A 26,477-nucleotide genomic window follows, 5' to 3' on the forward strand; every position below is an offset into this window, starting at 1 on the left:
CCTCAAGCTGCAGAGTTAAGGACTGGTTTTCATGTTGCATCTCTTCCTGCTCTGCTCCCCTGCCCCCCAAATGTAAACTCTTTAAAGACAGGGACTCTCTTGTATTTGGTTGTATCCCCCGTTCCGAGCCTAGTTCCTTGCCTGTGGTAGACACATAAATGTTTGGATTAGATTGGAGGCCCCTGAGTGTCAGGCATTTTAATCAAGTAGGCAAAGCAGGGTATTAAGAAGGGAGAAGACAAGATCATACCTGTGCTTTAGACTGCTTTGGCAGCAGACATGCAGATAGGTGTGTGTTCTCTGCATGTACCCATGAGAGCCTGGGATGGGCCAGGGCTGGGGCGAGGCACGAGGGGCTTCCAGGCAGGAACAGGCCTTCTTCGCCTTTGGGCCCTGGCCATGGGAAGCCCAGCCAGAACTCCATGTAGGGCTCCAGTTAGGAGCAGGGAGGCCGGAGCCAATGCCTGTTACTCCCCAAGGCCCTGCCCAAAATCCTTCTCTCACTTAGGGCCTCATCTCTGACCATTTATATAACCCTCTCTGCTGCCCTCCGAAGTCTCATCCTTTCCTTCTGCCTGAAATAAGAACAGAGTTCTCGGTGGAAAACTCCACAGCTCCTGTGTAGATCACCGCCACCTCCTGACCATTTTAGCAAGCCTAGGGCAGGCAAGGGAGAATCCTTCAAGGTTCAGAAAGAACAAGAGACAAAAAAGGGAAGCTTTTCAGTGACTGTCCGGCTTCTTAGAAGGGCTCTGGGGTTTCTTTCAGTCCTTCTTGTTCCGGGGGGAGAAACTGAAAAAAGAGCAAATACAGGAGGGCAGTATAGGCGTGTGTCTGGGTCTCACCACCAGGCCAGGAGGTCAGATGTGGAGAAGACTTTCCTGTGCTCTTTCCCTTGCCCATTGATGCCCTCGAGCTCGGTCTCTGGAGAACGGCCCAGTTTGGGATTTTGGATCTAGGGCCTGGGAACTGTTTCTATTTTGAGCCTTACACAGGGCGCTCCCTTCATTCTCTGCCCTGCCTGACTTCCCGTAGTTCCCCTTAGCCCGCTTCTCTGCCGCCCCAGAGATTTTTCCGATCGAAGCCAGCTGGTTCCTGACCTATTTTAATAAAGTCCTCTGGGGAAGGGCAGGGAATTCCTCCTAAGCTCCAGTTACACCAGAGAGCCAGCTGAGGCTCATGGGGGGTGGGGAGAGAGAGTGCTGTGCATAAGGTCCTAAAGGGAGGCCCAGCTCATGCTAAGTCTGACCTCCAAAGCGCTGCCCTTCAGACACTACTAGGGCTCATTACGTTCTCCACCCATATCCTATTATCTAAATGCTGATAAGGCACGTGTGTTATGAACTATCACCGCTCTACAGACTAGGTCACGGCCTAATGAAGAGAGTGCTGGAGTTGGAGGCATCTACCTGCCCCCTATCATCTGCATGGCCTCAAGCTCACTGGGCCTCATTGTTCTAGTTTGAAAAAATGATGGGTCTCTGGCCTTGGAGTCAGGAGGACCTGAGTTCAAATCCAGCCTCAAGTCACTTAACTAGCTGTGTGACACTTAACCTCTATATCCCTCAATTTCCCCATCCATAGAACAGGGATAACAATAGCACCTACCACCTATAGTTTGTCATGAGGACAAAATGAGATAATAATTGTAAAGTGCTTAGCACAGTGCCTGGAACATAGCACTCTTCTCATTATAATTATTATCATTATGTTCAAAGACTCCTTTTAACCACCCCCACAGCCCCTGCTCTAGCTCCAGCCCTCCATCACCCCTCCCCTAGATTATCACAAATCTTCTGACTGGTCTCCCTCCCCACCTCAAGTCTTCCTGCTCTAATCCATCTTCTGCCCAGTGGATGGAGTGATTTTTTTTTCCCCAAGCACTGATCTGACCACCTCCCTCCCCCCACTCAGGGAGCTCCCATGACTTTCAGTGATCTCCAGGATCAGCTAGAAAGCCCTCTGTTGGACACGGACAGCTTTTCATCCACTGATCTCTTCTTCCCTCTCCAATCCTGTTCTACCTTCCTTCCCTCTGCAGTCCATCGATGCCAGCCTACCTGTAGGTCCTTGCATTGGACCCTCCATCTCCTGCCATTTGTCTTTTCGCTGGCTGCCCGCCATGCCTCCAATGCCCTTCTCCCTCACCCCTCCTGACCTTTCTTCTTCCTTCTCTCAACCCTAACCCTGTAATCCCATCCCCAGTTGCTAATGCCTTCACTCTGAGATTATTTTCCATTTACTCTTTACATATACCTAATTATTTACATGTTGTCTCTCCATTAGAATGTGAACTCCTCCTCGAGGTTAGGGAAGGAAAGAAACAAGCATTTATTAAGCACCTACTGTGTGCTAAATGCTTTAGAAAAATATTATTTCATTTGATCCTCACAGCAACCCTGGGAGGTAGGTGCTATTAAAATCCCCATTTATAGTTGGGGAAACTGAGGCATATAGTGGCTAAGTGACTTGCTCAGGGTCACACAGCTAGGAAGTATCCAAAGCTGGATTTGAACTTGGGTCTTCTTGACTTCCAATGTCAAGTTCTCTCCACTGTGCCACCTGGCTGCCATGGGCCCATGTTTTGGGCTTTCTGAATAACCCCAGCCCTTGGCACAATGCCTGACACATAGTGTGCACTTCAGAAATGCTTGCCTACTGACTCATTGGCATCAGCATTATATTTTACAGACTGTTTCCTACGTACTGAGAGAGGAGGAGTAATTGCCTGGGTTTTCCCTCTTCTGGTCTCTAAATGACAATCTCTGGTTTTCCAGGCCTTTCCCTTCTCAATGTCCCCTGAATCATCATGAAAAGAATGGGCAGCTGACTGGTTCTCTTTCTTTCCCAGAGCCAGGGACCTCTGAGAGGAGAGAGCCTTTATTCAGGAGTTGGAATATCAGCTGGGTTTCTAAGTCTGGTCCACAGTTATTGATTCAGTATGCTCTGGCCACAGCCTCTAGGATACCCTAATGTGACAGGATGGACAGAGTGCTATTGCAACCGCAGTGCATCTGTAGTCAATCAACAAACACGTAGTAAGTGCTTCCCATGTGCCAAGGTGCTGTCTTAGGTGCTGGGTGTGTAATTATAGAGAATGAGACAGTCGCTGCTCTCAATGAGCTTACATTCTATTGCGGGGAGATAAGGCCAAGGGGAGTGAAGTTTTGATCCTGCCACTTAATATTAGTCTGTCATTAAGCAACACATTTCCCTTTCCTGGGCTTCATCTGCAAGATGAAGAGATTGGACCAGGGGACTTAAAGTCCCAGGCTGCTCTAAAATCCTGCCATCCACTGCACTGAATCCAGTCAAAGAGGCAAACGTGGCCCTCACCAACCACCCGAAGGCCATACAGAGATAGGGAGCAAGGACGCCAGCCGTGTCCTCCCATACGACATCCTTTGGTGCCTTGGTCAGAGACAGGATCTTGAGATGTATGGACCATTCATTCTAGGGATCAGGCCGGCCCCCGGGAAAGCCTAAGCCATGGGATTTCCATGATCTAAGATGGAGAAGATTCACACTCCTGGAGTCCGAGAGCTTTCTGAAACAAGACTCCCTTCTTTCTTCCCTCATGTGCTCTGGATGTGGTGGCTTAATCTTTTCCTTTCCTCCCTAGAGAATGATTTTTTCTGTCCATCCTCCCATCTCCCTCAAGGGGGAGGCTCTGGGCGGAGGGGTTACCCCAAAGGACCCCTGAAGATCTGATACCTGCTCTGTTGAGCCAATACTGCTACACCTCCTTGCCCTCCCGGGAGGAAATACTAGACACATGCTTGACTGAGCAAGAAGAAGGCCAACGTAAACCACAGGAGTTTCGTAGAGAGCTAAGGAGGGACCTTTTGGGTAGCTGGGCAGCAGGGCGGAGAGAACACCAAATCCTGCCTCACATACTGGTTATGTGTCCTAGGGCTACTCATTTAGCCTTTCTGAGCCCCAGTTTCCTCATCTGTAAAATGGGGATAAAAAAGCACCTCCTTCCCAGGGTTGTTGTATACAAGCTAATAACCTAAAAAGAGCTTTGCAAATCATAACACAGTGTAGCACCCTGCCAGGTTCCTGCACCCAGATCTGGAGATCCATCAGCAATAGTGGAGCAGGGCTGGCCGAAGGGTCAGATATTGAGCTCCTACTAAGGCATAGGGAAGGGACAGCTGGTCTGTCAATTCTGGCCCTCCTTGTCCAGGGCTTTGGTCCAGGCACATCAGTTTGCTTTTTGGCTAAGGCATCCCAGAGTGACTTAAACCTCTCATGGTATTTTTTTTTCCCTTGTTTGTTTTTTGGGGTTTTTTTCCCAAACCAAATATTTCCTTCTGCCCCTAGAGGGAGAAAGGGGACCACTCCTTTTGGCTCTCCCCTGCCCCACCCCCACCCCCCACCCCTTCCCAAAGCCAGCTTCAGACCAACACCCTCAACCAGGTGTCACCGGCTTGGGTCGCCCTTCCATGTGTCTCCGGGTGGAGAGCCAAGATATCAGAAACATGAACACACTCACCCACCTTTAGATTACTCACCCCAAGGAAGCCTTGGGAGAGTACACGACCTTTGAAACTGAATAGCACCACGAAGCAATGGGCAGGATCTGTTTGCTTTACTTCTGTTTTTGGCTGCAAATGGCAACCACGCCTCCAAGCACATGCCTGTCTTCTTAAAAGGCACCGAACAGAAATGACTTGAAATAGGTGAGGAACAGCCTCCAGAAAGCAACCAGCTGAACGCCCCACAACAAGCCACAGTTGACCCAAGGGGATGGGCCCAGTTATGGATACCTGATCTTATCTCATCTAGTAAAGGTCAGCCAATCTAGACCCTGACCCGCCTACTAGAAGCCACTCATGACCCTTCTTGTTTCTCATTCCCCTCCCTACCAAAGTCAAATTAGGGCCATTGGCAAGAGATCTCCCCTGCCTACCTGCCTAGAGGGTACTCTAAGGAGGGAGGTGAGCTCCAAGAGCCCATGGTAGAGGAACTTTGGAGAGGAAAGTCAACACCTGAATTTTTTCCTCCAAAGTCTGTATGTAAACAGTGCTGCTGATCGGGAAGCTTGTGAGTGGGGCGGGACTCATTCCTGAACACCAGTGGGAAATGCAATGGGGGACGATGAGAGCCGCACTTCTGACATTGAACCTCCCATACCTGTGTCACCCCATAGCACAGTGCTTGGCACTTAATACATGTTTATCACCAGCATGGAGCCCGGGATCCCTAATATTCTTCCCCAGCCACCATACAACTGCGTGGAATAGTGGGGGTGGGGGACCCCTGGATTTGGAGTCAAACAGCCTGGGTGGTTTAAATTGTGGCTCTGTTACTTCTCATGTTCTTTACCTCCCCATCTTTCTCTGTAAAATGAGGAGATTGGATCAGGTGATCTCTCAGGACCCTTCTCGCTGTCAATCCTGTGATCTTGTTCCTTGGGCATCTCGCTGTCTGTCATCCATCTGCCTCTCATGCACAGCTGAGCTATGTCACGTGCTGTCAGTTGGGGCCCCTCAGTCAGTGGCTGCTGGCACAAAGAACACTCAAGTACAAACCACTAACAGATGGTCCTTCATCGGTCTGGCATGGCATCTCTACTTTTAGGGACCATTTAGCATCTTCTTCCCGCTCCAGGCAGGGGAAGCTGTCTACACCAGGGTGGAAATGGATTACAATAATGGTCTGATTGAGACCTGGTGATGGATCTGTCTGCCTCTTTATTCACATTTCCACTCACGATTCAAAAAGGAGGTCTAGGACAGAGCCCCCCAAGTCACCTGGGAATGGCCCTTGGATACAATGGCCAAGAGAAAATCCACTATTGATAAACTTGTCTATTCCTCAAGTAGAATTGTAAACCTCTCAAAGGCAGGAGCGGAGTCACTTTTTATTTGTGATCTCAATGCCTCAAATGGGGTCTGGAACATAGTAGGAATGCAATGCTTATTAACATCCATTAAAAAAAAATTGAAGTCTTTGGACCAAAGAGCAAGCCATGAGTACTCTGCAAAAGACCAAGGTTCAGCCCCCAAGTTTATTTAGAGCTCCTGATGCATAATACCCATGGGTGTTTCATCTTAGCCCTTTAGCCCAAGGTAGAGATATTTTAAAATTCTCCAACAGATTGCCATCCTGGGACTCATGCTTCTACTTCAGATACTGTTCCACTCTAAAGCTGGACTAAGAATATACCAGCTGGTCCATCCAGGCTTCAGAAATAAAGAAAGGAAGCAGGCCATCAGTGACCTTACTTGTCCTTGTTTGGAAGGGCATCAGTCAAGTGCAGGGAAGGATTTTGTTCAGCGGATAGGCATCAGGGTGGGAACAAGGAACATCTGATCTAAAAGACGAGTCCAACAAATGGAGATTGGGAGGGTAGGTAGGAGCCAGAGTAAATGTCAGGCCAAGGAGAGTTGGGACAATGGGAAACCATGGAAGGTTTTGAAGCAAAAGTGACAGCTTCTGGGTCAGACCAAGGTCTTCAGAATATTTCTTTGAGAAATATATAGAGTTTGAATGGAAGAAGGAAGAGGCTAAAAACAGAAACCAATTAGGAGGCTATTAGAGTAGGTCAGGCAAGAGGTGATCTAGAATGGTGTCTTCTTCATGAGTGGAGAGAAATGGACAAAGAGGTGCTGGTATAGAGGGAGAATGGGCAAAAACTTGGCCAGTGATTGGATGAGATGAGTGAGTGAAGAGTCAAGAACCAAGGCCATGAAATGTGAGTGACTGAGAAGATCATGGTGCCCTTAGTGGAACGTTTTGGGAAGGTGAAGGTCTAGTGGAGAAGATGATGAGTCCCAACTGGGACATCTGAGAGGTGTCTACTAGTTCTTTTCGCATATGCGCCATCCAGATTGCTCAGATTGGTTTGGTAGAACTTTTATTCAGTCAGCAAGCATTTTAACTACTTACTACATGCCAGACAGTAAGCCGAGGTACCAGGGATACAAATGCAAGGAATGAAACCATCCTTTTTTTCATAGAGCTTACATTCTATCTAAGACTTTTTTATTTATATGTGTGTGCACATATATATGTATATATATATATGTATATGTATATGTTTGTGTACGTGTATATACATATATTCACACAATAAGTAATAGTATATACATATATGCCTTGTGTATATATGTGTATGTATATATGTCCCTGTGTGTGTGTAAGTACACAGAATAAATACAAGCTAGTTTGAGGAGGGTGTTAGCAGTCAGTGGGATCAAGAAAGGCTTCATGGAGAAGGTGATACCTAAGGGTGCATCTTGAAGCAGGTGAGGAATTCTATGAGGCAAAAGTAAGAAGCAAAGCCCATTCCAACCTGAGGATATGGCCTGTGTCGAGGCAGGGAGATGGAAGATGAGAGACGGAGTGGCAAGTGTGAGGAATGGAGAGAGAAAGCCAGTTTGACCCTCCTAGCACTTGGGAAGGGGGATAATATGAGTGTGGCTAGAAAGACTGCTTGAGACCAGATTGTGAAGAGTTTTAGAAACCAAACAAAAGAGTTTCTAGGCAATGCTAGAGGCAACAAGGATCAAAAGAGTTCAAGTGAGGCAGTGACATAGTCAGGTCTGTGCTTAAGAAAAACCATTTTGGCAGCTGTGGGGAGGATGGATTGGAGTGGCGAAGAACTGAGGCAGGAAGGCCAATTGGGAGGCCACTGCAGTACTGTAGGAGAGAGGTGATGAGGCATGAACAAGATGGGAGCTGGGTAAGTGAAAAGGAGGGGAAGTATGTGAGAGATATTGTGGAGGGAGAAACAGCTAGGTTTGGCAGCTGATTGGATATGTGACAGGCTGGAGGCAATGCTGAGATTCCAAACCTGGGGGACTAGAAGAATTGTGCCTTGATAGAAATAATGATGTTTGGGAGAGGGGAGAGTCTACAGGGAAAGCTAATGAGCTCTGTTTTGGACATGTTGGTTGTCTTTGGGACCTTGAGTTTGGAATGTCCACTTGATAATAAGTGAAGGGGAACTGGAGCTCCGGAGAGACTGGGGCTGTATGTAAAGATTGTGAGTCATCGACTGCATTAAAATGACAATTAAGACAATGGGCACCAACCAGGGCTGAACCCTGGGATTATGGCCACAAGGTGGGGGGAGTGTAGATGATGACCCAGCAAAGAAGGAGCAGTCAGGAGAGAATAGTGTCCCAAAAGCCCAGAGAAGAGAATGTTTACTGCAGGGGAAAGTTGTCCAGCAGTGTCAAATGCAACAGAGAGGTCAAGAAGAATGAGGGCTCAGCAAAGATCGTTGAGAGATCGTTGGTCACTTTGGAAAGCCTGTTTCAGTAAAGGGAAGAGATCGGGAACCAGATTGAAAAGGGTTAAAGAGTGAGAGGTCAGTAAGTGGAGTCACGGATTACTGGCAGCTTTTTCTAGGTGTTTGGCAGAGAGAGGGAAAAGAGGGATAGTGTGAGAGCTTGAAGAAATGGTAGGGTCTGGCAAAAGGCTTTGGGGGGGTTGTTTGTTTTTGTTTTTAGGAAGGCGTGGAGACTTGTTTGAAGTCAGTAAGAAAAGGAACCATTAGATTGGGAGAGATTGGAGCAGAGGATGAAGAGTAGTGTGCCGGAAAGGTTGGGAGGGGATGGGACTGCAGGTAAATGTCCAGAGGAAGGAAGAAAGGAAAGAAACAAGTTTATTCAGTTCCTACCATATGCTAGGCACTGTGCTAAGTGCTTTAGAAATACTATCTCACAGAGAGTGGGGGATGGTGTTAAGGGGTTTGGAAATGAAAAAGGAGCTCACAGAGAATGGTCTAAATTTTTTCAGTAAATTCATTGGGAAAGTTGGTGGGAGGAGGGGAAGGTGTGAGAAAGAATGACCTTGCTGCAGTGAGAGCCCAGTTGAGATTGGACATTATAAATTTCTGATGTACCTTCAGCTAGGTTCCTGACTTTCTCCAGTTCTGTTCCTTGATTGGATCCCCTCAGCAGTTCTAAATCTCTTCTTTGTTCAAGTCCCCAGCATTTCTCCCACCTTCATTCCTTTTCAGTCTTTTCAGTTGTGTCCCATTCTTTGTGGGGTTTTCTTGGCAAAGATACTGGAGTGGTTTGGATTTCCTTCTCCAGCTCATTTTACAGATGAGGAAACTGAGGCAAACAGGGTTCAGTGACTCACCCAGTATCTGAGACCAGATTTGAACTCAGGAAGATGAGTCTTCCTGACTCTAGGGCTGGCGTTCTATGCAAGATGGTGCCACCTAGCTGCTCCTCATTACCTGTTGGCTAAAGTAAGCCCTTCGCCAAACTAGCTCCCACCTATCTTTCCATCCTTATTTCATATGACTTTCCTTCCTGTTCCTCAGCCTCAGCTCTCCACCTCTTGTCTCTCTACATTCAAGCCTCCTGCTTGCCCAAAATGCCCTCCTTCTTCCTCTCTACTTCCCAGGTGGCACTTCCAATAGAATGTAATATCTTTGAAAGTAGGAATTGTTTTATTTTTATCTTTTCATACCCAACCCTAAGCAGAGGTGCCCATAATAGGCACTTTTAAAAGCTTTAGTTTAATTGATGAGTCAGATGACCATAAAAGATATCCCAGAGGTAGTAAGTGCTGATGGCTAAGTGAAGAGGGGAACAGGAGCTGGGCCAAAGCCAGGATGGTAGACGGGGCAAATGTGCTCAAATAGCGTAGGGTTGGACGTCACAGGACTCAGAATGAGTCAACTGTGTGATATGGCTGCCCAGAACGCTGCTGGAGGTTTAGGCAGCCTTAGAGAACCATGGAAGTGATAACCATGTGCATGGAGTGCTGGGGTCAGTTCAGAGTACCGAGGGTAGGATTTTGTTTTGAATTGTGCTTTCAGCTCCTTGCTCTCTTAGCCCCCTTTTTGGTCATTTCATCTCCATAGTGCTCAGTAAAATCGGGGAGGGGGGGACCAGATTAGGTCATCTCCAGGATCCTTTCTGGTTCTCAGTCCTATGACCCCAGGATTGATTTATCTGTCTACACCTGGAATCACTCCTTAGACCAGCAGTGACTTTCAAATCGGCAACTTCCCCTGGCTGGGGCCAAGCAATGGATGAAAAGTAAACACAGCTTGGGTATGTTTCAGAAGAGGCTGGGCTGCAGACATGGGCCCCTCATCCTTGTGCTGGTAACCTGTGGCAGGCCGGAGAGCCCTCATGATCTCTGGCTAATGGCTAGCACAGAAACTGGGCAAACAGGCATCAGGGCTGAGCTCCACCCATGCCCTCACCCACAAGCCAGAGGGCCTGTTTGGTTTTTTCTCCATGGAGTGCACTGTTAAGTGCCGGAAAGCCTTCCCCTCCCTTTCCAGGGCTCTGGTTGCTGGGGGTTGCCTGCTGGGCCTTGGCTTGAGGGGTAGACAATGCATAAAAAACTTCTGACGGGCAAGCCTTTAGGCTCCTCTTCTCTGCTTAGGGCTGTGTTTCCCTATCCCATCAGCACTTGTCCCCCAAACCCAAGTTCTTTCCCTTCCCCCCTTCATTCTTTTTCTTCCTCCTCCCACTCAGGTCTCAGCTGGACTGTGACCTCCTTTGTTCCTCTGGTCCCCTAGACTGGCTACCTCTGGTTCCCTGGGACCTCTGAGGAGGCTAGGATGGCCCCATAGTGGAAAGAGACCGCCTGGGCTAGGAATTTGGAGGAGTAGTCCCCCACCCCCATTCCTGCTCCCAGAAAGGGTGTTCGTGACTCAGGAGAGGGACAGAAATGCAGATAAGGACCCCTTTGTGTCTAGCTGGGCCATTCCCAGCCAGGCCACCCCCTACCTCAGCCTCCAGTATGTCGGGCTAGATCAGCTGAGCTGGAGCAGACCCAGCCGGAGAATGTCCTTATCAGGCAGGCCTAGATAAAGCTCCCTGGGAAGGTCTGGAGGCTGAGCAGAGAGGGTTTTGCCTGGAGCTCTCATTGTCTCAAAGGAACAATGAAAACCTCAGGATCTGGCTGAGATGTGGGGCTCTGGGAGCTGCTGCTGTGCTCAGCCAGCTCTGGAAGGGGAGGGAGGCTGGCCTCCTAGATTTGGATTATCGATCTGGGTGTCTGTCTTCCCAGACATTCCCTCCCAAAGCACCGCAGAGATCCTCTCCATCCTCTCAGCAGGCTGCCTTCCCACTCCTCCTCCCCACCCCCAGAGACGCAGCCCCAGGCGGAGATGTCATGTCACCTCCCAGGCAGGCAGCCAGGCCAGTTTCCATGATACTGGGTCACTCCACGAAGTTCCCAAGATAGCGCACCGGCAGCAGAATGCCACCCCAGACCCTCTTTGGGAGGCCAGGGAAGCCCAGGGATGCTCCCCACCTTCAGGGGCCTTGGTACAGTCCTGCAGCCCAGCAAAGGCCACTCAGAGGAGGGGGGATGTGCCAGGCAGAAGAGCTGGGAGTTCAAGGTGGGATCTGTCCTCCCTGGTCTCATTCATTTTCAGGACCATCTTCCTTGGAGCTTTCAGGCTCAGGTCAAGCCCCCATCTTGTCCAGCCTTCCCTATCCTTCCAGCTCGTGGTTGGCTCCTCTTCCCAAGCTCTAGGGTCTATCATCTGCCAGCCTCATTTAGCCCTTAATTAGTCACTGCATAGTACTGACTGGTTCATAGATTAGGTTTGTTTTAGCCATCCCCCTCATTAGATTGTAAGCTTTTTTTTTTTGGTAAGGCAATTGGGGTTAAGTGACTTGGCTAAGGTCACACAGCTAGTGAGTGTAATGTGTCTGAGGTCAGATTTGAACTCAGGTCCTCCTGACTCCAAGGCTGGAGCTCTAACCACTGCGCCACCTAGCTGCCCCAGATTGTAAGCTTTTTGAGGGCAGGAGAGTGGGACCCTTGCCTTTCCCATAGCACTTGAAAGAATTATATTGACATTGCTGAAGTGCTCCAAGGTTTACAAAACACTTCTTTCACAACATCCCTGTAAGGTGGGGCAGGTGGGATCAAAGGACCTGGATTCAAATCCTGTTTCTGCCCCCTTAATACCTGTGTGACTTTGGGCTAATCCCTCCAGCTGATCAGATATTGAGCTTTTATGAGACACTTATATGCCAAGCAGTGTGCTCAGCATTTGGGATGGAATAAAAGGTGAAACCAGTCTGCCCTCAAGGAGCTTCCTTCACCTCATCTGTGAGATGAGGAAATGGATTAGTGGCCTTCACGGTCTGTCCCTAAACTTCAGAACCCCTCCATCTCCAAATGAGGAAACTGAGGCTCAGCGGAAGGAGGCGCCCAGTGAAGAGCACGTAGTTCTCACTGGGTCTCAAACCAAGGCCTGCTGCCTCCCAGATGACTCTCTCTTTAGTACTCATGCTGCAAGGTCCATAAGTGCCCGGTGCATCCTTGTTGAATGGAGCATCAGCCTCAGGTTGATAGGTGCTGACATCAGTGAAACAGCAAGCCCTTATTAAGCCCCTACCGTGTGCCAGGACCTGTGGTCAGCATTGGACATACAAATACAAAGAATGGACCAATCCCATTGTCATGTTCAAGGGCTTTCCCAATGAAGCCCCAACAATCCAGACTCTGCCATATTTGATTCAGGAGGAGGGAAACCCTGTGTTATTTCCCCACCCCTGCCTAGAGGGAAGATTCTCCCCCTGCCCTCCACTAGGAGTGAGGCTCATAGCCCTCACAGCCTCAGTCAGTTGGGAGCTGCCATCTTGGTTTTTTCTAACTGCTTTCCTGGGGAGTGGGGGGATGGTTTGATGGAGGAAGGGCTAAGCCCTTTCCTCCCTCCTGCTCATGTGATAGGCAGATCCTCCGATATCAGGCTCTGTCAATGAGGTGAGTCTATTTTAAGCCGAGACTGCCAGCCATCCTGATTTTGGAAGCAACAATTTACCCCGTGCTTGAATGGCAGGCCCTAACCCTTCCTCTCCCTCCTTCAGAATGACTCCCCTTTCTGATTACCATGGAAGCCCATTTGCATGATCTCAGGAAACTTCATTATGGATACTCCTGAAAAGGCACTCAGAGGAAGGAAGAAGAAGCCCTTCCAGAGGCTCCATGCTATAAGCCGGTGTCTGCGGCTGATTTATAAGCACCTGGCATCTGGCCATCCTGAGTGCGGGTTTGATATGGGGAAAGTCAGAGCCAAGAGAAATTGATCAACTCTCTTCTCATTGTCTCTGGCCTCAGTCCCACCCTTCTTCATTTCCCCAACCTCCCCTGCCCCACTATTTCCTGTACCCCCTCTTCTTCCACTCTCCTGAAACAGATGGGGTTCAGGAGCAGGTCAGTCTCCTGGCACTTTAATGCTATGGTTTCCTCTGGGGGTAATTGCTGGGGAGGGGGAGATGACCCCATTTCCTCTAGCACAGGAGGGGGTGTTTTATCATTTGACCTCCTCTTTGACCCTACCCTTCCCCCTCGACTTTCTGAAACCATTAACCCCATCAGTTCCCTAGCTAGGAGGTAGCCACCCACCCTGTCACATAGGGAGGCAGGGTGCCCTGGAGTCTGGCCCCCAGTTCTGCCACTGACTGAGGTCTCTCATCTTGGACCTGCCCTTACATAAAACAAAAAGGCTAGACTAGAAGGGCCTGGTTCTGGATACTCTGAAAGCTACCCCATTATGTGCCAACCCCCAGAATGGTTCTTGACAGGTCATGTCCAGACCCAAGGGACTAAAGCCTCAGTTCTTAATTCTCAGTCCATGAACTGGATTTTTTAAAAAAACATTTTGATAACTGTGTTTCGGTATAATTAGTTTCCTTTGAAGTTCTATGTATTTTATTTTATGCATTTAAAAACATTTTTCTGAGATGGGGTCCATAGGCTTTACCAGAATGACCAACAGAGGAGTCCGTGATAACAACAATAACAACAAAAAATTAAGAATGTCTGAACTAGAACCCAAGCTGCTGCCTCTCCCCACCCCGCCCCACCTCTGTCTCTGGCTTACCTGGGGCAGGTGGGGGTCTTCCAAGGCCTCTCCTATTCTCCCTGACACCAGCTACAGCCTCTGAAACACCTTGAATGCCTGGCTGCCTCCTTCCAACAGCAGAGCAGTCTCTTCACTGGTGCCTAGAGCACCTCCTTATGCTGGGGGGACAGGGTGTATACACTCCTAGCCCCAGGGGGAGCACAGGTGGGGCACAGCCCAAGCCCTGGGGCGCAGGAGCGGTAGCAGTGTGTACCCCAGGCCCCAAACCACCTGGATTGTACCAAGATCCCCCTTCTGGCTGTCTGGCAGCTGCGAACAGCTACAGGCATACCTCATTTTATTGCATTTTCAGCTGCTTTTTTTTTTTACACAAATTGAAGATTTGATGCAACTCTGCTTCAACCAAATCTATAGGCACCATTTTTCCAACAGCATGTGCTCACATCGTGTTTCTATGTCCCATTTTGGTCATTCTCACAATATTTCAAACTTTTTCATCGTTTTTATATCTGTTATGGAGACCTGTGATGAGTGATCTTTGATGTTACTATTGTAATTGGGGGGGGGCACCAAAAACTACTCATATAAGATGGTCAATTTAATCGATAAATGACGTGTGTCTTTTCAATATTGCTGTGTCTCAGGGAATAGGGAAGCCCTTCCCCGTCTTCCTTCCCTTGGGCTTCCCTATTCCCTGAGACACAACAATATTGAAATTAGGACAGTTAATAATCCTGCAAGGGCCTCTAAGTGTTCAGGTGATGGGAAGAGTCCATGGATGTGGCTGCTTGACTTTAAGAAATTGCCACAGATACCCCCAACCACTCTGACCAGTCAACAGCCATCCACAGCAGGTCAGGACCCTCCACCAAGCTCAAAGTTTACGCCTCTCCAAGGCTCATGATGCTTAGCATTTTTTTTTTTGTTTTAGCAATAAAGCATTTTTTAGTTAAGGTATATATGGGGTTTTTTAGACATAATACACACATTTTGGACAATAATATACACATATTGCACCTTTAATAGACTTGCAGTTTAGTGTAAACATAACTTTTATATGCCCTGGGAAACAAAAAAATTCTTGTAACTCCCTTTATTGCAATATTCGCTTATTGTGCTGGTCTGGAACTGAAGCCATAATATCTCTGAGGTATGCCTGTATGTACAAACAAGAAATATATGCAGTAAATTGGAGTCTGCCTCAGAGCGCAGAAGGCATTATAATCCGATGGCACAGAGCAAGGCTCTCCTTCCTTACTGGCAGGTCGGACCTCAGTCCTCTGCCTAGGCAGCCAGGCCTGCCCTCACTTGGACCGGACAGTCCTCTGGGCTGAGGGCTCTTCTCTGTGACGGAGCCTGGACATTTTTCCATCCCCTCTAAAGGGCCTTTACCCCGGTCACTGCAGCTGGTGTATGGTATGGTCTGAATGGAAGCAGTAGGGCTTCGCTTTTTGCGAATGATGGGTGTGGAGTCCGGAAGACCCGAGTTCAAATGTGACCTCAGACTCTAGCTGTGTGACCCTGGGCAGGTCACTTAACCTCTGTCTGCCTCAGTTTCCTCAAATGGGAACAATAATAGCACCTACTTCCCAGGGTTCTCTTGAGGATGCAATGAGATCATTTTTGTAAAGCTCTTAACACAGTGCCTGGCAAACAGTGGGCGCTTAATAAATGCTTATTTCCCTCCCCGACTCTTCCTTTTATACAAGTAGCCTCCCCAAGGATATGGGGGTCAGTGGCAGAGCTGAGATTCAATCCCAGGGTCTTGGGATCCAAGTCAAGTGTGTTTTCCACTCCTAGGTACCTCATCCCCTAAGCCTGCCAAGTCTCCCTCCGGAGCTGGGAAGGAACTGGCCTTGATTGGTTTAATCATGCACCACCCCCTCCCTTCCCTCACTCTGAACGTTTCCAATCAGCGGCAGCCCTCCAGGTGATGAAATAGCAATGCAGATGATCTTGGCCTTATGCAAATGAGCGTCCTGGGGTGCTGCTCCTGACCCAGCAGTGGCACCCCCTCCCCTCGGGTCTGAGCTGCTCTCTGACTTTGGGGGGAGGGCGGAGCTCCTCTTCCTGCCATTTCTCCCTGAGATTCCTCAGGAGCCATTGTTGGCCTGGGAGTTCTTCTGAGGTCCTCCTGATGCCTCCTTCTGTAAACGGCTTCCTGTGACTTTTCTGGGGCTTGCGTTAAAAAGCCATGGTAGTGGCTAGGAGGCTGGAGGCCAGAAGACCTGGGTTTGAATTCCATCTCAGACATTAGGGGGTATGCGTGTGTGTGTGTGTGTGTGTGTGTGTGTATATGAGAGAGTGCGCGAGCGCACACGCTGGAGAGGGAAGGAGTTATCTTCTCTGACCCTCAGCTTCTTTATCTGCAGGATGTACACAATGCCAATAGTACCTGCCTCAGACACTATTTTTCAGCCCTGCTCAAGTCTTTGAACTGTTCTAAGCCTCAGTTTCCTCATCTGTAAAATGGGAGTGTTAATGCCACCTACCTCTCCGGCTTGTCAGGGTGAGGATCAGACGGGTGCTTTACTTATCCTTGTGATTATCATCATTGCCTACTTCACAGTATTTATTATAAGGCTCAAATGAAATAAAGCATTTTAAGGGCTTTGCCAAAAACTTTAAGTTGCCATATGAAGGTCAGCTGCTTTTATATATATATATATATATATATATATATATATTTTTTTTTTTTCCTGTAGTGCTGGGGGGATAGCCAGAACCCCGTGGAGCTCATGGTGGCCTGGGAGCCCAGGTCTTCCACTGGCTTGGTTAGGGGGGCCCAGGGATACCAACCAGTCCCTTCCTTACTGTGACCCCATGGTGCTTGGCCTTCAGACTGCTCTGTGGGGGTCTCTGTCCAGCCAGAGTTTAGCTTCTTCCCTTGGTCTTCTCATTAACTCCCAGCTATTAAGCAGTACAGTATATGGAGCACTGGACTTGGAATAGGAATGACCTGAGTTTGAATCTTGCCTTGGATGCTACTATGTGACCCCGGTTAAGTTACTTAACCTCCATGTCTGCCTCCATTTCCTCCTCTATAAAATGGGCATGATAATAGCACCTTCCTTCCGGGATTGTTGTGAAGATCAAGTTGAATGAGATCGTTTTGCAAGCCTTAAAGCATTAGACAGGCCCCTGCTTTGCACAGCATCGCTGGCGGCTGCAGGTCATATTGGGGTGTCTTGTACCCTGGCCTGGCTGCTTTGCTGCAGGTCCAGCTTCCATGGATCCCTCCATTAACGCTCCCAGCTCCCCCTTAGCAGTTACGCGGGCTGTCCTCCACCCCTGGCCCAGGCCCAGCTCAGCAGAGCTGCCTTTGGACGGGTGTCCCTTCCATGCTGGTGGCCTGGCTGCCCGCCAGGGCCCCAGCATTGGCAAGCTCAGCCTTGCCTCCTGAAGACTCTGATCCAGCTAGTGGGTAATGCTGAGCAAAGTGTTTGCGGAGCCGGATGTGACGTCCCTGGCAGGGCCAAATGTCCCAGCCAGAGGGAAACTTGTCCTTGACCCCTGCTCTGCGGACCTCTCGTTGCCTGTGGAGCTGGGTGCCGTGCAGGCACCATGTTTGGGTCTTTGGGCCTGCTGGCCCTGTCCAACTGGAAGTCCTGGTTCCTTAAGGCTTCCAACCTTCCCCAAAAGCTCCCACCCAAGTCACAGATTGAGAGGATTCTGCAAGAATGAAAGGGCTAAGAATTAGAGCTGTCCAAGGTGGAATGGACTGCCCTGGGAGGTAGTGAGGTTCCCATCACTGGAACTCTCCAGGCCATGGCTAGGTCAACTTTTGCTGGGGATTTTGCTTAAAAACCAAAAAAAGGTCAGACAGGATACATGGAGTTTCTGTGATATGGATGGTTATCATTGCCCAGAATCCTTGATTTCTTCCTGCAAAATAAGGCTCATTCTGTCCTGGCAACCCCCCACCATCGCCACCAAAAAAAAAAAACCCTTATGTTGCCATATTGATAATGCCCTCAGCCTTATTCCAACATCCAGCCTGTATTTCTTACTCCTCCTGTTCAGGTAGGAGTAGGTAAGTGGTACAGAACACCAGGCCTGGAGTTAGGAAGACTTGAGTTCAAATCCAGCCTCAGATACTTTCTAGCTGTGTCACCCTGGGCAAGTCGCTTAATTTTTGTCTGCCTTAGTTTGCTCAACTGTTAAAATGGGGGGAAGGGGCAGGGGATAACAGTACTTAACTCCCTGGGTTATTGAAAGAATGAAATGAGATAATATTTATAAAACACTTAGCACAGTGCCCAGCACACAGTAGGTGCTTAATAAATGCTTCCCTTCCTTCCTGCATTCTGCATTCTAAGAACATTTTTTTTAGGCACTTGGGGTTAAGTGACTTGCCCAGGGTCACATAGCTAGTAAGTGTCAAGTGTTTGGTCTGAGGCCAAATTTGGATTCAGGTCCTCCTGACTTCAGGGCTGGTGCTCTTTACTGCCTCTAGAATAAAAGTGGCGGCAACACCGTCTGTATATATAGATAAGAAAATGCAACATATATACAAATTAATTTTGTAGTAGTGGGCACTCTCACCTGGGGAGCTAGGGTACCAGGAGGAAGGAGAGTGTTTTAGGCATGAAGGGACAGCCCGCGTAAAAGTACAGGGACGGGAGATTGAACATTTTGTACCAAGTGGGGCAAAGTGGCTGCACTCTGAACACGTGTATCATCAACCAGGAAATAGGGGCTGGGGTCAGATTGTGAAAGGCTTGACGTGCCAAGCATTGGGGTGTACATTTTATTCTAGAGACAGGAAAGAGCCCGTGAAGCTTCTCGAGCAGGGACATGACCTGGGAAGGCAGTTTGGCCTCTGTGTGTGTGTACGTGTGTGTGTGTTGGGGGAGAGGGGTGTGCTTTACCCCCTCCCCTTCTGTGGATCCTCATGGCTATGCCAGTTATCAGAGCCCCAGGCCCATCTTCTGTTCCTTTTACCTCCTGTCTGTATCTGCTCAGAGAATCATAGAGCCAAGCCATTCCATCTTACAGACAGGAGGACGAAGCCCAAGAGAGGGCACACGGCTTGTTCCACATCATCTCTCGCCCAGAGTTGCTTGCTGGCCATTTGTTTTGGTTTCCACTTCATATCAAGACCCCCACAGTGGAGTGTGCCTACCCACCCAGGAGTCCCTTGGAATCTCAGGAACCACGAGGGTTGGGTGGCTGCTGCCCGTTGTCCCTCACTGTCCCGTCTTCTCTTTACCCCTGTCCTTCACACATTAGAATCTTGTAGAGAAGTTCAAGGTTGAGCTTGGGGGCTGGGGTGGATGCTTTGGACCCCAGGATATTGCCGGATATTCCGAGGTCTGATCGACCCCGGCACCTTGGCTTTCTCCACAGAACTGGCTGCGTTTCTACGGCTACCTCCCCCAACCCAGCCGCCAGATGTCCACCATGAGGTCAGCTCAGATCCTGGCGTCCGCCATCTCCGAGATGCAGCGTTTCTATGGAATCACCATCACGGGCGTGCTGGATGAGGAGACCAAAGCGTAAGTCTCTCTTGGTCACGGGCCCTTTGCCTCTCTCTTCCCTTCCTTTCCCTCTCCTCGAGTTGGTGAAGTCCCGTACAGAAACAGGAACAAGCAGCTCTTCAATCCCCAGGCATGACAGCCTTCCACCCAACCCCATCCACTTTCTCCTGCCTTTATCCGCTAGGCACCGTGAACAGCACCATTCCTGGTAAACCCATGATAAACCTAGCAGTGGCCGACGCCTCCTTGACGTGTGAGGATGCTTGAGCCTATCCTCTCTGAGACCCCCAGTTGTTGGTCCCTGGCCTATCTCTACCACATCCCCTTAGCCTTTATCAGGCAGGCATTGAACAGATCTGAATGAGCTGCTGGCAAATGCATAATCCAATATGAAATACTTGGAGCACAGAATAAAGAGAGAATCAGAGCCCTGCCCTCAAGGAGCATAGAGTCTGATTGAGGAAATAGAACCGGGTAGTGAGGGGGCGCCTCATGATCAACACAGTCACCCAAATAATAATTATCGAGGGGACGAGGTGCACGAGGACTGATGTCAATAGCTATTTAAAAGTGGGATCCACCGAATGAAGAGGAGGTGAAGCTAGAGGGAGCCACCACGTTGGTGAACCAGAAGCCTGATGTCCTAGGATTTCAGGGCAGCCTGGGGAGCAAAGGCACAGCATTGGTGGGGAGGGGCAGAGAGGACGTAAAGTGAGAGAGAGAGTGTGTGTGTTGGGGGTGGTAATAAGAAAAGCAACCTCGCTGGAATAGAGAGAGGAGTCAGGGGTGTGGTGGGGGAGGGGAGGGGGCCAGCAGGGAGGGCTGGACAAAGGGAGGCCAGCATTCCTATGGGAGCCTGGGCCCCCCGCTCCCTCACTTGCCAAAGACCCTGCCAGTGTGCTGCGCTCTCTGCAGGTGGATGAAGCGGCCTCGCTGTGGGGTGCCAGACCAGTTTGGGGTACGGGTGAAAGCCAACATGCGGCGGAAACGTTATGCTCTCACCGGGAGGAAATGGAACAGCCATCACCTGACCTTCAGGTAGTTTGCTGGCTCTGTCCTGTGGTTTGTGAGGGGAGATGACCCTCACGTTCAAGTGTCTCAGGCTTCTCCTTATCCCCTGGGATCCCCCGGGGCCCTGAGTCCTGCCCCTAGTGTCTCCTGTCTGGGGGGATTTCCTTTCCCACACTTCCCCTGGCTGTTCCCACCATAGCCCCCCCGTGAGAGTTCCGCCCAGCCCCAGCCCTGCACCCCACACTGATGGGAAGGGGCCTCAGCATCTCTGCAGGAGGCTGGGTCTGTGTATTCTCCCAGCCTAGGGCTGTCTCAGGCCTGCCTGGGCCCTCCCAGATGAGCCCAAAGCCCCATCGTCACCTTCCCAGCTGTTCATCTCTATTCTTCCCAAGAACCTCCAAGCCAGACTTGACCAGGACCTTGGAATTCTAGGGCAAGCATGGACTGAAAAGAGGGGCAGGCCTTATTGGAAGCATTTTCCAATGCCCCCAAGTCCTAGGGGATGAAGATGGAACCCTGGAAATAGAGGATTGGATGTGGGAATAGCCAGGCCAGACCCTGACTCATCTGCTCCCTTCCCAGTATGGGGATAGGTTCAGGAGTCAAGCACCTGAGGTCGATTATAGCTGTGGTAGATTGGCAAAAGGATCTAGGTTCAACTGCCAGCTCTGCTGAGCACCATTACCTGTGGGCAATTCATTAAACATTTCTTCCCTCAGTTTCCTCATCTTTAAAAAGAAAGGATTGTATTAGATGATCTTTCAGACTCCTCTAGCTCTAAATGTTTTGATTTAGTGCTCTCCTCCGCCCTAGAAGACTAGCACCTTACGGGTGAGCCCCCCAAAAAGAAACCAAGGTTGCAGAGAAGGACCAGAGCTCAAGATGAGGAAGAGTTAAGTCTACACTCCTGCCTAAGGGAAGTGTGGCATGAGATTGGCTGAGGGTTTCCCATCTCTGGCCCCCAGCCAGCCGCAAGAACCCCCTTCCTCTGAGTCTCTCCTCCAATAGGAAGAAGGGAATGTTTCCCTTAATAGGAATGCTTGCCCATGGGGCTATGGGAAGGAGGATCCAACATGGCGGGTCCCTCCTCCCCATCATTTCCATCATCCCTAGCATCCAGAACTACACAGAGAAGCTGGGTTGGTACAACTCCTTGGAGGCAGTACGGCTGGCCTTCCGAGTGTGGGAGCAGGCCACGCCCCTGGTCTTCCAGGAGATCCCCTACGAGGATATCCGGCAGCGGCGGCAGAAGGAGGCAGACATCATGGTGCTCTTTGCCTCTGGTTTCCATGGCGACAGCTCCCCCTTTGATGGTGTGGGAGGCTTTCTGGCCCATGCTTACTTCCCTGGTCCAGGCATGGGCGGAGACACCCATTTTGATGCTGATGAGCCCTGGACCTTCTCCAACACTGACCTACATGGTGAGGCCAATTGGCAGAGGGAAGGAGGAGAGGGTGGGGCTAGGGTGGTCCCCATCTCACTAGTGGGGAGGCAACTATGTCCTGGGTCTGGAGCCACCTCAGAGCAGCAGGTACTGGAAATAAAGGTCATCTCCAAAAGGGCCCGGTGTGTTTGACCACCTTGATTTCTTCTCACATCCATTCTGACAAATCACTTTTATGCCTGTGATCTCATTTTTCCTCCAAACACCCCAAAGGGACAGTGAGACAAAAATCATCTTTCCCTTCCACCAAGGGGAAATGGAGGTCCTGATTGGTGAAATAGCTTCCCCAAGGCTCAAAGTAGAGTCTGGAATAGGATAACGATATGTCACCAGTCTGTCACTTCATCAGGATGGGTGTCCCCTCCGTTGATGCCCAGCGGTAGACTTTCCGTGACTTGGTAGATGGTCCTTTGGAGTTTCTGTCGCCCTTAGATTCCATACTTGACGCTGAGCTTCCCCAGACTTAGCTAGGCCTATTCCAGGATGATGCAGAGGGTCCATCACTCTTCTGTGCATCACTGTCCCTTCCTCTTCCGGCTTGGTGGTACCTGACAGCACCTGTACCCCACTGGCTTAGCCTGGAGAGACCCCAGGTTCATGCCAAAGGAGACTGCAGAAGACCTTTAGTAGAGAACAATTATTTTCAGAAGGCACTTAACCTCACAGCCACCCTGTGAGCTAAGAGGGTCATTATCCTCTTCTGACACATGAGGAAACTGAGTCTCAGAGAAAGGGAATGGCTCACCCCAAGTCCCACAACTCGAAAGTGGAAGGAATTGGCCACAAGCTCAAGTCTTCCAAATCCTCCAGCAATGTCCTTCTTGCCTGTGGCTTAGTTCGTCGGATCTAATGGACACATCAGAGACCCTGGTGTATCCTCTTAAGCCCTGTTGATTGCAAACAAAGCCCTAGAAAAGAGCATGACCTCCTTCCTTTTACCAGGAAACAACCTCTTCCTGGTGGCTGTGCATGAGCTGGGCCACGCTCTGGGGCTGGAGCACTCCAACAACCCCAGTGCCATCATGGCGCCCTTCTACCAATGGATGGACACAGACAATTTCCAACTGCCTGAAGATGACCTTCGGGGTATCCAGCAGCTCTATGGTGAGCTCACTTTACATGGAGGGGTGGGCTTCTGGAGAGAGTGGGTACCCTAGGCTGTCAGGCCAGCCCTTCCTTCCTGATCCATTGATTTGCATTTCACTATTTATTTCTAGTATAAAGTTCATTTGTTTTTCCTGGACCTGGGCACATCATGCTTCCCCATTAGATTGTAAGCTGCCCTAAAGTAGAAACCATCTCTGTCTTTTTTACCTCCCCCCTCCCCCCCCCCAGTGTTTGTCATCAGGTCCCAAGCAACCCAAGTTAATTCCCTGACCATGTAGACTACAGAGTCATTATAGGACCATGGAACATAGAGTTGTAAGTGACCTTAAAGATCATCTAAAGATCTCCCTCATTTTACAGATGAGGAAACTGAGGCCCAGAGAGAGGAAATGTACTGGGGTCTTTACTCTGGGGAAAGTCAGTAGCACCAAGGATTAAAAATCTACTTTGTATAGAGGGCCTACCCACCAGCTATCCACCACCAAGGCTTCTCATTCACACTCATATCAAGGCTTGTAGAGAAGACACCTTAGACTCCCTCAGTTGGGCTTGAAGGTGGTACTTCTTTCACATCCTTCCTTTGATTCCTCCCCCCATTTCTTAGGTACCCCAGATGGCCAGCCTCAGCCCACCAGGCCCCTTCCCACAGTGCCACCCCGACGACCAGGCCGGCCTGATCACCGCCCACCCAGACCACCACCACCACCACCTCCAGGAGGGAAGCCAGACCGACCCCCCAAACCAGGGCCTCCTAGCCAGCCACGAGCCACAGAAAGGCCAGACCAATATGGCCCCAACATCTGTGACGGGAACTTTGACACCGTAGCCATGTTGCGAGGGGAGATGTTCGTGTTCAAGGTGAAGGGCCCCTTCTTCAAGCACCCCCTTCTCTCAGTCCTTTCCTTAGCCCCGCCTATACATCTAAGTACTCTACCTTCTGGAAGTGATTAGTGATGTCACGTTGATATGGGAGCGTCTGAAAGAAGCCCTTTGTTAGTGGGGCCCAGGCAAGAGAATCCCTCTGAGGGCAGGGCCTGACAGCTCAGCAGCGGAGAAGACCCCAGTTTTCAAAGGCCAGCAGACGGGGAAAGGAAAAGAGATGTACAGACACAGAGGGGAATGGCGATAGCATGGGATCTTAGGACTGGTCATGGCCTTAGAAATCACAATTTATTTCTATTGGAAAGTTTAGTCATTTTTCCTGAATGTGAGTATGTCCCACCTCTTCATTAGACTGCTTTAAAGTATAAACTTTATCTCTGTCTTCCTTGACCTGTTTATCATCAGGTGCCAAGCAACCCAAGTTAATTGCCTGACCATATAGACTATAGGGTCAGTTATAGGGTCATAGGATATATATGGACCTTTGGTCCAGCCCTCTTACTTTTTAGATGGAACCAAGAGGGGAAATAAATTTACCTTCAGTCTCTGAAGGTTTAAAAAAAGCAAGGTTAGATTTGTACCTTAGGAAGTTAATTGTATACAGAAAGTGCTTAATAAATTATTTTCATTCATCATTTAGGCACCTCACAAATCTCCTTTTCCAATTTTTTTCTTTACTCCAGACTGTCGTCTTTCTCTTCAGGGACTCCCTCTCCTCATCTCTCTTAAGCCTGATCTCTGCCCTACCCTCACCCTTTTTTCCTTCTCACTTTCCTCCTCTGTTCTCACTTTCCCATCACTTTTTCCCCTCCAGACAGAAATTCTCCTATTTCTCCTTCCATGTGATCCATACACCCTGTGGGTTAAGACTGTCATGGTGTCCCCAAAGCCTTTTCCCTATCTCACACCCCCATATTCTTTTTTCCTCTGGGAAACCAGCCCAAGGGGACACTAAGTCAGGGCCAGCTTTGATGACCCACAGAGATCTTCCTGCCACTCCCACATGTATGATGTGTATACTTCCCCCTTCTCCTCCTCCACCTCCCCCACCCAGTATAGCCTTCCTAACCCCCTGGAGGGCCAGGGGCTGGGCTGCATTGGTCACGGTCCACTCTCCGTACTAGGGCCGCTGGTTCTGGAGGGTCCGGCACAACCGGGTGTTAGACAACTACCCCATGCCCATCGGGCACTTCTGGAGGGGACTACCCAGTGACATCAGTGCTGCCTATGAGCGTCAGGATGGACGTTTTGTCTTCTTCAAAGGTGAGCCAGATGGCCCTGGGCTAGGGAGGAGGGGTGCAGGTTGGCAGCTAGGGAAGGGGCCTCTTCACCCATATAAGATCTGTGTCTGTCCTCAGGCAGGAAGAGGAGGGGAGGGGGCCTGATTTGGCTGCTGGCTGAGTATCAGCCTGGCTTCTGAGAGTCCCTACTCATGTTTTCCCCATTATGAGCTAGATGAGGTCATCTCCATCTGTAAATGTAAAGAAAGACAAAGAGAGAGAGGAGCCAGGCTTAGAGGGAAGGGAGGAAGGGAAAGTGAGGTGGGGCTTCTGACTCAGAGTAGGACTAGGGCAGGAGAAAGCAGGGATCTCTGGGGCATGGTTCAGATTTCTCTTCTTCCCTGTTCCATCCCTGTAGGAGCTGGTATTGAGATACCCAGAAGGAATTCCAACCTCTATAGCCTGCCAGAGTAGATGGAATATAGTGTGGCCCTCCTGCCTGGGGAGAGCAGAATTCAAGGCCATCCCCTTTTTCATTGAAAGCAGAAAGTACAGTATGGTTCAGGCTTGAGACTGGAGGGCCAGGCAAGGCAGAGCCCTCTTACCTGAAGACGCTGGGTCCCTTTTTTCCATCCCCTCCAATTTCTCATTCATTTCCATGATTTGTTTCTAAATCAACAACCATTTATTAAGCATTTTATGTTGTGCCAGACATGGTGTGAAACATGAAGGATACAAAAAAAAAATAGATTGCTCCTGCCCTCAAGGAGCTTACATTCTAATGAAGAAGCCAGCATTACATAAATCAGTACATCCAAGATGCATACATAGTAGATTGAAGGAAATCTCAGTGGGGAAAGTATTAGGACCTGCGGGAGGGGGTCTAAAAAATCTCCCAGAAGAAGTAATACTTAAGCTGTCTTAAAGGAAGCCAAGATTCTCTAAAATGCAGGTTAGGAGGGAGTATTCCAAGTATGGGGACACCCAGTGCAAAGGTGAGATGGGAGATAGAGTGTTGTGTGTGAGGAATAGTGCGTAGGTCAATATGATGAGATCGTGGAGGAAAGTCATATGTTAAAAGACTAGAAAGTTGGGATGGGTCCCAGTTATGAAGAGATTTCTATTAGTTCCTAGAAGTCATAGGAAGTTACTAGAAGTTATCGAGTAGGGCTGAAACATGGGCAGACCTATGCTGTAGGAAATTCATTTTGGCAGCTGTGAGGAGGTTGGATTAGAGAGGGTAGAGGAGGGAGGCAGGGAGACCAGTTAGAAGACTATTGCAGTAGTCCAGGTGGTTGGTGACAATATGGCAGTGATGGAGTGTCAAGAAAGGATGGTATGCCAGAAATGAGGTCGAGGGATAATAACAAAACTTGGATATGTGGGCAATCAGATATGTGGGGTGGGCAAGAAAGAGAAATTGAGGATGGTGCTGTGATTGTGATTGCAGACCTGGGAGACTGGGGAGGGGGGTGGCACCCTTGACGGTCATAGGGGAAGTTCAGATGAAGAGTGGGTTT

At 49.5% G+C, this 26,477-nt stretch overlaps 1 protein-coding gene across 2 annotated transcripts in view; it reads left to right on the forward strand.

Annotated features, from left to right (window-relative positions):
• The window catches only part of MMP15 (matrix metallopeptidase 15), a 38,539-nt gene that overhangs the window by 2,846 nt on the left and 9,216 nt on the right, over positions 1 to 26,477 (forward strand). The window contains exons 1-7 of one of the 2 annotated variants that reach the window (XM_020963504.2): positions 2,829 to 3,038; positions 19,163 to 19,311; positions 20,209 to 20,331; positions 21,418 to 21,725; positions 22,691 to 22,852; positions 23,460 to 23,713; positions 24,862 to 25,000. In XM_020963504.2, coding sequence (XP_020819163.1) covers positions 19,208 to 19,311; positions 20,209 to 20,331; positions 21,418 to 21,725; positions 22,691 to 22,852; positions 23,460 to 23,713; positions 24,862 to 25,000 — 1,090 coding nt within the window. In that variant the 5' untranslated portion in view covers positions 2,829 to 3,038; positions 19,163 to 19,207. Of the gene's footprint in view, positions 1 to 2,828; positions 3,039 to 19,162; positions 19,312 to 20,208; positions 20,332 to 21,417; positions 21,726 to 22,690; positions 22,853 to 23,459; positions 23,714 to 24,861; positions 25,001 to 26,477 lie in introns of those variants that run through there. The other variant, XM_020963502.2, reaches the window with a different exon arrangement.

Source organism: Phascolarctos cinereus, unplaced genomic scaffold (assembly GCF_003287225.1).
Source record: "Phascolarctos cinereus isolate Bilbo 61053 unplaced genomic scaffold, phaCin_HiC Scaffold_2;HRSCAF=192, whole genome shotgun sequence".
Classification (NCBI taxonomy): domain Eukaryota; kingdom Metazoa; phylum Chordata; class Mammalia; order Diprotodontia; family Phascolarctidae; genus Phascolarctos; species Phascolarctos cinereus.